General features: G+C 40.3%; 1 protein-coding gene across 7 annotated transcripts in view; it reads left to right on the top strand.

Annotated features, from left to right (window-relative positions):
- The window catches only part of FIGN (fidgetin, microtubule severing factor), a 100,788-nt gene that overhangs the window by 86,198 nt on the left and 2,226 nt on the right, over positions 1-12,364 (top strand). For all 7 annotated transcript variants that reach the window (XM_042874792.1, XM_042874791.1, XM_042874789.1 and 4 more), the window contains one exon: positions 4,930-12,364. This exon is cut by the window's right edge and continues 2,226 nt beyond it. In XM_042874792.1, the coding sequence (XP_042730726.1) occupies positions 4,938-7,181 (2,244 nt within the window). In that variant the 5' untranslated portion in view covers positions 4,930-4,937 and the 3' untranslated portion in view covers positions 7,182-12,364. The remainder of the gene's footprint in view (positions 1-4,929) is intronic.

Here is a 12,364-nt window from a genome sequence, read left to right as displayed (position 1 = left end):
AACGGAAGCTCTGGTAGCTGGCTGGTAAGGTTGGTGAGCAGTCTTGTTGCTATCTCCCAGTGCACAGTGGCTGCATGTTGTACGGGTTTATTCCTCAGTGTTTCTGAAACTGCAGTGCAACCTGTTCAGGAAGTTGTTTATGATTTAATTTTAGCTTGATTATTTTATTATAAATGTGAATGGATAGAGAAGTGTACTGACATACCAGTGTCTTTGCCTACAGCAGAGCATTGCTGATATGCAGTTGGCTGGAAGGCTTCCTACCACTCAGACTTGTCTGTGGGATGCACCAAATCCTTTGTTGTGTTTTCACTCAGTTTGGTCCTGGCCAGTATTTTTACACTTTTCTGTGCCTTTTAAGAAAGCATTTCAGCTTCCTTCCATTCAAATTGAAAGGAGTGGCATGTTATTATTTTTCTTCTGTAACAGATCTAATCCTGTGAGGGGCTGAGCAGTTCCACCCAATACCGAGGGCAGGTAGAGGGATCTTTGCATGCACAAACTCACTTGGGCTACAGCAGGATTGGACCTCTCTGGCCATCCACGCTGTGTAGGCTGCTACTTGTTTCTTTTTGCATTCAGATTTCGAACTTGTTTTTATTTTCCTTACTCAGGCATATTTCTTTTTGGTTTTGTTTTTAGCCATAAGTCTGAATTTGAAAGCGGTCTTCTGCCATACAGAATTATGCATGTGAAGCTGATGAAGAATTATTTACTAGATTTTACATTTTCGGGCTTAGCGTACAAAATTAGAAGGGGAAAAAACGAATAGTCAAACACATAGTTCAGAGTAATTGAATAATGAAATTGTTGACTGTAACTGCTTTAGATGTAATTCATATAGTTCCAACTGCAAGAATTATTGAGGAGAAATGTGTAGCAGGGCTGTCAGGACAAGGAAAAATAGATACTGCTGAAAAGGCCTACAGTGCCTCTCCTATGTAATGTATTAAATTTATCTTAAAAGCAATTCTCTGATAAGTACATACCTTTACTTAAAGAACAGAATCCTTTCTTTTTGTCTTTTACAGCTCATACCAACGCAGTTTGCACAGACCAATTATGTTGATATCTAAGAGGATCCTTAAGTTAGCAAAATAATAATAATAATAATAATAATAATAACAATAATAATACATTTAGCCTTCGTTGCTTCTGGATTTTAGTGAGTTAGTAAGCAAATGTGCTATGTACAGTGCTGTGGGCTATGGCAGATTTTAAGTGATTCTGAAAAAATCAGAATAAAACAAACCTCTAAGTATACCCTTATTTGATATGAGGTGTTTATATCATCATTGGAATTCTTAACAAAAGAATTGTAGGAAGGTATGTCAGCTCAAGCAAAAGCAACTAATAGAATACAATTGAAAATGCACAGGGGAAGTAGCTACAAGCATAAAGAAATTTGGGGGGAAAGAAAGCATGTTTATATAACTAAAGGAACCTACAACTTTATTTTATTTTATTTTTTCTGAAATCAGACATCTGACTCTTGTCAAACAATTACTGAGTTATTAACAAAGGGAGTTAAACCGAACAAAGTTTGCTTCTTTTTCAATTAATATTAAATTGAGGAAATGCCTCTTTGTGCTCCTGAATGAAGACCATTCCAGTGGACAAAATGTAAATACGGATTTCTTCACTGCATACTAATGCAGAAAATATGCTTATGCTTAACTATTAACCTATGCTTCCAAATAACACTAATGATTGCAATGTGCTGGAATAAATGCTCGTGTTTCATGGGATGAGAACGGTCCTGTTCTCTTAAGCTTATCTAATCAATGCATAATCCTGCCTTTACAGCCTTTGCTAAATGCATTGGTATTTAATATGCATCAGTAAATAAACTTTAAATTATTGTGCAGTGAGCATATCCAAAGATAGCATGACAATGTGAATCTACTGGTCTATCTACCAATTATTCCAAATGAAGAATGCTGATGTGGTTTCCTCCTGCCTCTTATAATGGATAGTTCAGATTTTCTGACATTCTTTTGCAGCCTTATAACAAAGCAAATAAATTAATCTTATACAATTCAAAGAATTAAATTTTTGAACCGTCTAAACAGATGTCCCCACTAAGAGATAGAATTATTTTATTTAAAACCCATTTAAATCTATTCTAAAGGAACAGATCAATTGGTGGAATTGTTAAGTATTTGTAGAAGGTATTTTGAAAAGCTTGCTAAGTGGTAGTATATGATGTATGTTGTTACACTCTGACCTACTGTATTACCTCTTTAAATAGTCTTCCTTTTACAAGCAGTTAAGACAATGTGCCAAAGGTGTATTCATTAACTACAGTACAAGTACCAGCTCAATCAAATTGTCTGCTGCATCTGTGCCTGATGTGCCTTCCTTTTTTGAAGTTTCACTGCTGCTTTAGTGCATTCTTTGCTAAGAGTCTTTCTCATGGTATCCATTCATTACTATCTGGTTGAAGCATCAAGGTGCTCAAGTTCTTGCGCAGGTCTGTAACAGAAGCTTGTTTGGTAACCTTAGAAGCCTCAAATCAGAGAACATGGATAGAGTTTTTGGTTGGTTTGTTTGTTTGTGATAGGACTAATGCATCCGCATCACTATTAGGCAGTTCTGCATTACCAAAACATTAATATTCTTTCCATTTTAAAAGGCTTGAAGTAAATCCCTTGACAGTAGAAGAATTTTAGATACTGATTACTTGCAATTGGCTCTTCGTGATTTGTTCTTCAAATTTCCAGCTGAATTTAACAAAGTATCATTTCTGAAAGACCTTGATGGTTTCTCATTAAAATAGCATTTTTTCCTTATGAGCACGATTTCTATAATTTCACCCAATTTCATGATACATTTACCCCCTTCGAAAGGCAACGGTTGAAACATCAGAAACAATTAGCAGAAAAGATTGTATTAATTCTAAATGAAAGAAATAAATCTGCCAAAAAACTCAGTCTCAAAACTGCATTTGTCAAAAACGCTTCTCTAAATTAACTGTTAGAGGGTAACTGTATAATTGTTAACAGACGTTTTTCTCAAGTTGTCGGAGTGTTTGAAAAATGAGAGAGAAAGAGAACACTCAGGAAAAAAATCCACAAGTAATCAATGGCATGCTCATATGGATTGAGGCTCGCAGTACTTGTACAAATAAAATACAAGGCATAATTAGAGGTGCTTTGCAGTTTTGGGGCTAGATTTAACTGATCTGGTGATCTGCAAATACGTGAATCCAAACATAAAAATGAAGAATCCAAATGCAAATGAGTGCAACTGCAATAAAATATAATTGCAAATGAATCTGTTGCTTTATTCGTTTATTGTGTAATTACTGCAATTCTTCCCACCTTGTTTTTAGTATTTCTTAATCATTAAGTCGGAAGCATGACAGCAGTGCCAGCCCTGGAATGATTCTCTTTGACTAAAACCTTGTAAATTAACACAATTAGCACAGCATCATCCTGCTAATTAACTTCCAGTGTCTGGTGCAGTGGTTTTGCAAACAAGGAAGAGGGAGTCAGAAGGGAATAAACATGCCATTCTGTTACCAAACTGTGTGCTGTGTTAGGTTTAGCTCAGTGAGGCTAAGCTGGCCATGTCAGATGCCAGAGTCAGGCAATGAAGAGCTAAAGGGGTTGGGGAGAAAAACAGGAGGGGGTAGGAGCTGTCAAAATAGACTGCAGTAATTCAGAGGGGAGCTAGTGCCACAGATGCTTCATTTCGACTAGGCCTCTTCCTTATCAGGGAATCTGTGCCAGAGGGCACAAGACTGTTTGCAAAAATCACTTTTGGTAATACGAGAGAGATTAAGGAAGTCTATTTGATACAGCTGTAGGAAAATCAGCAATGTGCCTACCATGCATAGGCAAGAGTTGGAGGGGGTTATCTTAATGCCTGTAAATTGCTCTTACTATGTGCAGTGGATTACTGGGAGAGTGAATAATGCACATCACATTATTTGCAGGATTAATTGCTTTAAAATGATAGTTGCATCCTGTAATTTTAATTTTTTTTTTTTTTTTAGTATTGGTAGTGGTTTTTTTGATAGCCAGTTCTGTAAGCCATAGAACTTTTAGCGACTTACCTTTGTTTCTTTTTCTTCATCTTGTTTTTAATTCAACCCTTTCTTTGTACCCTGGAGGCTGTGAGGGGAGGGGGGGTGAAAAAAAGAGAGAGCAAGCAAGGAGACCGATAGACAAGTCATGCTTGTTTTTTTTTCCAGAGCCTCAACAACAGAACTGAGAGGCAGAAAGGAGCCAGTTGTAATTCATACCGAGTTGTAGGCTTTGTGTGATGAAAGCGACGGAGCGCTGCCTGGGAGATTGCTTTGCTGCACTCCACGAAGCAGATTTGAAACTGTCGTGGACCACTTTAGATGAGAGTTGGATTATGGAATGACCTGCTATGTCTGTGTCATATTGTTCTGCACAGGGTGCATTATACTGTGCTAACTAGGTGTTCAGTACCAAATAAGAGAGGTATCCTAGATGTGTTCTGTCAGCTGTGTCTCGTATTTTTATATTGGTTAAAATATAAAACTGAAACAGTGATGAGAGAGGACAGAGCAGTTGGATGCCTTGTGTGTTAAAAATAAATCTGTACTCAGAGTATTTAAAATCTAAAATCTTAGCTAATTAATTTAAGAAATGTGGCATCGTGTATATGTATATATATATATATTTAAACCAATACCCCCTACATAATTAACAAAAAAAAGTGTGTGTGCCTATTAAAAAGAAAGAAAAACAAAAACAAAAACCCACCAATAATTTGACTGTTTATGCTGCTTCATCAGGGCACTGCATTTTGTTTCTTAAAGGATTGTGATGTTAAGTACAGCATTTCAGAGTGCTGAAATGAGATGTTTACAGGCAATCCATTCAAGAACTCATTTAAAATGCTTTGGAAAAAGCCTGAGCTTGCTGCTAACTTTGTTTTCTCTTGCTGCCCTAGGCTTGAAGATGCAGTGGACGCCAGAGCATGCCCAGTGGCCAGAACAGCACTTTGATATCACCTCCACCACCCGGTCCCCTGCCCACAAGGTGGAAGCGTACCGGGGGCACCTGCAGCGCACCTACCAGTACGCCTGGGCTAATGATGACATCTCGGCTCTGACTGCCTCCAATCTCTTGAAAAAGTATGCAGAAAAATACTCCGGTATTTTGGAGGGCCCAGCTGAACGGCCTATTCTCAGCAATTACACTGAAGCTCCCTCGGGGCTGGTGAACGGACGGAAGAATGAAAGCGAGCCCTGGCAGCCTTCGCTGAATTCAGAGAGCGTGTATCCCATGAATTGCGTACCAGATGTCATCACTGCCAGCAAAGCTGGCGTGAGCGCGGCCCTCCCTCCCGCAGATGTGTCAGCCAGCATTGGGAGTTCGCCCGGAGTGGCCAGTAATCTGGCTGAACCTAGCTACTCCAGCAGCACCTGCGGAAGTCACACTGTTCCCAGTCTTCATTCAGGGCTCCCATCTCAGGAATACGCCGCAGGATACAATGGCTCCTACTTGCATACCAGTTACAGTGGCCAACCAGCACCTGCACTTCCATCCCCTCATCCGTCCCCCCTGCATAGCTCGGGGCTTTTACAGCCCCCACCACCACCGCCGCCACCACCAGCCCTGGTCCCTGGCTACAATGGCACCTCGAACCTCTCCAGTTACAGCTACCCATCTGCCACTTACCCTCCTCAAACCGCTGTTGGCCCTGGGTACAGCCCTGGGGGTGCCCCACCACCCTCGGCCTACCTGCCATCAGGAATCCCTGCTCCAACACCTCTGCCCCCCACTACCGTCCCCAGCTACACCTACCAGGGCCATGGCCTGACGCCCATCGCACCGTCTGCCCTGACCAACAGTTCAGCCAGCTCTCTCAAAAGGAAAGCTTTCTACATGGCAGGGCAAGGAGAAATGGACTCCAGTTATGGAAATTACAGCTATGGCCAACAGAGATCTACACAGAGTCCCATGTATCGAATGCCCGACAACAGCATTTCAAATGCAAACAGGGGGAATGGATTTGACAGAAGTGCTGAAACATCATCCTTAGCATTTAAGCCAACAAAGCAGCTAATGTCCTCTGAACAGCAAAGGAAATTCAGCAGCCAGTCCAGCAGGGCTCTCACACCCCCATCCTATAGTACTGCTAAAAACTCACTGGGTTCAAGATCGAGTGACTCATTTGGGAAGTATACCTCCCCAGTAATGAATGAGCACGGTGATGAGCACAGGCAGCTCCTCCCTCACCCAATGCAAGGCCCGGGACTTCGTGCAGCTACCTCATCCAACCACTCTGTGGACGAGCAACTGAAGAATACTGACACACACCTCATTGACCTTGTTACCAATGAGATTATCAACCAAGGACCTCCCGTAGACTGGAATGACATCGCTGGCCTAGATCTAGTAAAGGCCGTCATTAAGGAGGAGGTTTTATGGCCAGTATTGAGGTCAGATGCATTCAATGGACTGACTGCTCTACCTCGGAGCATCCTTTTATTTGGACCTCGGGGAACGGGCAAAACATTAATGGGGAGATGTATAGCTAGTCAGCTGGGAGCCACATTTTTCAAAATCACTGGCTCTGGCCTTGTCACAAAGTGGTTAGGTGAAGGAGAAAAAATTGTCCATGCCTCTTTCCTTGTGGCAAGGTGTCGCCAACCCTCGGTGATTTTTGTTAGTGACATTGATATGCTTCTTTCTTCGCAAGTGAGTGAAGAACACAGTCCAGTAAGTCGGATGAGAACCGAGTTCCTTATGCAGCTGGACACTGTACTGACTTCTGCTGAGGACCAAATAGTAGTAATTTGCGCCACAAGTAAACCAGAAGAAATTGATGAATCTCTTCGAAGGTACTTCATGAAACGACTTTTAATCCCACTTCCTGACAGCACAGCGAGGCACCAGATAATAGTACAACTGCTCTCACAGCACAATTATTGTCTCAATGACAAGGAGGTTGCACTGCTTGTCCAGCGCACAGAAGGCTTTTCTGGACTAGATGTGGCTCACTTGTGTCAGGAAGCAGTGGTGGGCCCACTCCATGCCATGCCAGCCACAGACCTTTCAGCCATTATGCCCAGCCAGTTGAGGCCAGTTACATATCAAGACTTTGAAAATGCTTTCTGCAAGATACAGCCTAGCATATCTCAAAAAGAGCTTGATACATATGTTGAATGGAACAAAATGTTTGGTTGCAGTCAGTGATACTACTTAAAAAAAAAAAAAAAAAAAAAGTAATGAATGTTGGCACACACAGAACCTGCTACATAGGGTGGAGAACCCTTTTCAGTAGTGTTAAAATTGCAAAGGGTACTGGGAAGACTACAATATACCTTGCCTCTAAAGAGCCAGGGTAGACTTGAAGGAAAAGTGCATCAAACAAGAGCTGCTGATCTGAAAAAGCCACACATGACAGAAAGCGCATGTTGATGCTCAGTTCTGTTCAAGCCAGACAATACTCACCAAGGAGCAAGGTGCAAGTGGGTTGATTTCAGAAGGACATGAACCCTGTGTGTTGATTCCATTCTGCTGTTCTTGAGATTTAGTTGCTGTCAAGTGCCTGAAGTGGTGCTTTATTTTTTGTTTGCCTCACAATTACATTGGTGGCATGTGCTAATATAAAGAGCTTTAACTTCAAACATTATTGGACTAAAGAGATGAACGGTTGTGTTGCGACAGAGAACCAGATTTTTGCTATTCTAAGAGCAACAGTATTCCTCAATCCTGTCTGTTCTGTGGTGTTAAACTAAGAACAGGTAAAACAGGGTAATGGTAATCTGGACCTTAATTTCTGCAGTTCATTTCTTTTAATGTTCTGTCTGCAAAAACTCAGGAAAGTGATTGTGATTTGTACAGTACCTCAAAGGAATGTGTTGAAAGCACTATGTACTGCTGAGAGTTATAGGCTAGGCTTCAATGTTACTTTATATTAAATATGTATGTTTACCTCAACAATTGGAAAATGGCAAGGAAAATTACTTTGAATGTATCCAGGAAAAAAACTAAAGTGTGATATGACTGAAGCTTTACAGTTTTTAAAATTAGAAACAGAAAGATTGCAGTGTTAGGAAACTGTTCTTTTGCCAATTTGTCGAATCAAATCAGAGCAGAACAATTTTTCTTGTTGGTAAACTGTAAGAGTTTTCAGCATATTGCTCCTTGATAATTATGTGATACAGTCTTTAGAAGGTGCTTAGATGAAAAAAAAAAAAGCCACATAATCGGTTTATGTTAGCAGCTGAAACAGTCAAATGTAAGATTTGGTAGGACTCCTAGAGGCAAGTTACCTTAAGCTGTGACTGCTGGCGCTTACTATGGGGCTCTGGTCATGGTTTTGAGGTTATTTTGGTGGAGCTGTAGGGAGTGGAATCAGTGTAGGTCACTGGCAGAGCTATGGGTTGCAGAGATGTTTATAGCAACACAGTAGACTGTGACCAAATAAACAGTACAAATAATAAAGCAAAACTGAACCCTCAAAGTACATTTATTTCCCTTTCCAAACTGTAAAGTTGAGTTTTTGTTATGTGTGTGCGGCTCCATTGTCCGTGATGCAATCTTCATTTAGCATCCATTAGAAATCTTCCAGGCTGGAGTGTGCCCACCATTATTTCTACCTCAGTTTTGTTACATTTATCTTGGAAAGCAAAGTAAGAAATAGGGCAAAAAACCAAAACCAACACAGAAGTCAGATTGCATTAGGAATGTGAACCTGCTAAACGAGTTTCAGAGAGCTGCTGGTTTTCCCCTGAAGTCAAGTTTTCTCCATGCTAGTGCTCTTTACCCCCCTTTTTCCTCCCCCAAATATACATACTCTGGTGTCTTCCTTCTGGAAAGATGAGCTGGCATGTGTGACATTTTGTTCAATTCCCCCCACCCCCATATCTTTCTTTTTATCCTTTAATGCTTTCTGTGCAACTCTTTTCATGACAGCTGACTGATGTTGGGTAATGTCTCTGAGCAGGAACAGTATATGTTGCAGCTGCCCAAGCCTCTGCCATCACGTGAGCAAAACAGCCTTGCTTTTTGAATGTATTTTTTTGTTTGTTTACTTTAAAGAGACAGTAACAAAACTGTTGCAAAGCACTGGCATTTAATGTTTCTGTTAAGTAATGTACATTCAAAACCATTGAATAAATGCACTGAAAAGCCCCAAGAAGAGAGATACCAATCTGTTACGAGATCACGTTTGTCTTCTCAAAAATTGTACAGATCTTATCTGTTTTGTTAAATCAGTGGAGACAGTTAGCATTCAGAAAGCTAATGAGGGATTTTGTGATATTGCTGGAAATTTATGGCTATTGATTACTTCTTTCCTTTATCTTTCTTTTAATATATATATATATATATATATTTAGATAGAACATGCTAAAAACAGAGCAGATAAACCAAAATCTAATATAAGATGGATTCCTGGCAAACATTTTGTCTATCTAAAACTTTATGTTTTAAGCATAAAAATACCATTTTTAAAACAGTGCCTTTCATTAAGGATGTAGAAAGTAAGACTTAAGTACATCACCTGCTTTCTTTCTTTTTTCTTTTTTCTTTTTACTTTTTCTTTTCAACAGCAATTACAGTCTATGGTCCTTGTTATGAACCAGTCTTTTTGCTTCCCTAAACCTCCACAGACTGCTTCTCCATCCTGGTCATTCTACCATCCTCATGTTTGGGTGACCCTGGTGTCTCCACTAGCTGTAGGTTCACGTTGATCACACTGGCAAGTACGCTATTGCAGATCGCTGACCCAAATTCTGTCTTAGACATTGCCTTTCGTATCTGTCATTGAGCTGGTCTTATTTGAAAAGCTCAGGCAAATTTTGATAAACCAACCTTTGCTTTATCCATTCCTGATAAAACCATAACTCCTAACAGATTTTGCAGCTGGTAAAATGAAAACTACCCTTAGTGTAATTTTTTTTTCTTTTCTTTTCTTTTTTTTGACATCATCTTATCCAGTAGCAAAAACAAAAAGCAAATTAAATTGTAGATTGTCCCTTGGGCTTCCAGCTTTAAATTGTTCTCTATAAAAAGTCACTCTGGGAAATGGATTTTTCAAATGTTAACCAAAGTGACAAGCAGGCAGAAACTGAGATGGTGTGAAAATGCAGGTTCCACACACACACACACGCTCCTGCTCTTCAGGGCTTGTTTCAGCTTTGGGGCAGCAGCAGGTGAAAACTTCACCCGTATGACAGTGGCTGCAAGAAGTGGAGGACAGAACCAGATTGCTACCCAAATCTTTCCTTACCAGCAGCTCTCCTTGACACCACTCAGAAAGGTGCCTGTTGGATTTGGTTGGGTAGTGTTAACAGGAAACACCTCAGGCCTTCTTGAAAACTTTCTGGTCGCCTTAACTTCTTCGACAGAATTTCCCCCCCTCAGGGGGCTGAACTGGCTGAACCTCCCACCACACCCACTCCTTCTCACTGTTTTCCCCTCTCCTTCATTTATCCCCTTTTCTCCCTTGTGAGCAGGAGTCGGCGTGCTGCTAGACCTTCACCCCTCCCAGCAGCCTCCTCACTGGGGAGAGTTCAAGAAGGGCTGAAGCGCGATCCTGACATCCTCCTGCACCTGGGTGGATCCCGAAGGTTAGGATTGTTTTTGAGAGGAGAGACAAAATATGTTTTAATGGTATTGTCAGGATAAAACGTTAGCTAGTTTTTGACATTTCCATGGTGGAAAACTGCTGTCTTTTATTACCAGGCAAAGCCAGGGGCTGCTGCCAAAGAAAATCTTGAGTGGTTTGCTGGATTTTAAGGAACCTTGAATGATTAAAGAGCATCTGCTGTGCCAGCCTATGCTCTGCATAGTATTTTTATGTGTGGGTCCCATTCTACATCAGCTCATTTTCTTTCTTGTAACTTCAGTAACAATTCCTATGGCAACAAAAATAAAATAAATTGAAGGAATATTTCTGCAAGCTGAAGGATCAATATCAATACAAGGAGGAGTTCATAAAGACCTTACGTGAGACAGAAATGGAAATACTCTGTATTGCTGGCATGTTTCTCTTCAAAATATTTAGAACATTTGTGACAATATAAAAAAAGTTTGCTGACTGAGCTGATCAATGGAATGTGGAGGCAGTTTACTTTAAGGCTATTTACTTTCACATGGATTATTTATCTATTAGTCAGTTTATATTCTACTCAAATGCAGATAGATGGGCAAAGTGTTTTCTTGAGGATTACAAACTTAGCGAGAGGATAATCAACCATCTGACTAAAATACAGAGGCCAGACACCATCTGGGTGTCTTTACCAGCTATTTGGAGGCTATGCTCTGTAAAATGGTACAAGGTCATATTTAGGTGGTTTTTCTTAGGATTTTTTTCGCTTGGGGATCATCTAGTCAAAAATATCCAAATTAACTCCTGCATTTAGCCATTCATATGTTGCAAGCAAAGATGGGCATCTGACTAGAATTTCCATTATCGGCGTCTACGTAGGACTTCAGATAAAGAGGTGTTCTCGTAATCCCTGTTTCTCTCCAAAGCGCTCTCCGTCATGAGGGAGAGTGCATTACACAGGTGTAGCGGATACATTCTGTCACAAGGCAAGGCCAGAAAGGTTCTAGGGCCTCCTAGCTTTTCACTTAACCAGTCTGAAGGTGGTATAACGTTGTTGACTTAAAGGAATTACTCCTGATTTCTGCCCTTGTTGGAAAAGTCATCCCTCCAGTGTATGATAATCTGTGTCTGTTGGTTTTCATCATCAGCTCTGAAAGCTAACCTTGTCCTCACAGCACTAACTCCTTCCATCTTGTATGTGTGCATGTGTGTATATAATATTTATATGTGCATACACACCATGTCCAAACAATAGCTTTGTCTCTTCACTTAAAAAAAAAAAAAAAGAAAAAAAATCATTTAATCATCTGCAGATTTATATGAAGCACATGAGTAAACACGGAGATACAAGTATTTCAGAAATAAAAAACAAAATTAAAAAAAAAAAAAAAACAAAGAAAAAAAAAAGAAAACCCAGAATCCCCACCCAGCTGTGCTGGTGACTAACCAATACATGAACTGAAGCTCACACTCTGCAAGGACCTTTGGTTGACATTCGATTTTGAACCTGCCAGATGCATTTTTGTGAACCAGAGATACTGCATCTTTAATGAACAAGTCTCTACACTTTCCCCTGTTTTTAAATACAACACAAGCAGTGTAGCACTGGGCACTGCAATTGTCAAAGACAATTAGACTGAAAGCAGGAAAATTTCACCTCCCTGTCTCAGTGATATGTAGAATGTCGGCAGTATGGGTCAGCCTTGCCACAGAGTTGTGTGAGAATATATGAATCAGTCCTATAGAATGTTAAATATTTATAAAATGGTTCTGTACTACACCAAGGTTGGGAGCACATTCATTCCTTCTTTTTGTTTTA

The sequence above is a fragment of the Lagopus leucura genome, unplaced genomic scaffold (assembly GCF_019238085.1).
Source record: "Lagopus leucura isolate 7727_CA_CO unplaced genomic scaffold, USGS_WTPT01 Super-Scaffold_100012, whole genome shotgun sequence".
NCBI lineage: Eukaryota > Metazoa > Chordata > Aves > Galliformes > Phasianidae > Lagopus > Lagopus leucura.
The sequence above is the reverse complement of the archived record's forward strand: the minus strand, read 5'-3'. Positions and strand labels throughout refer to the sequence as shown.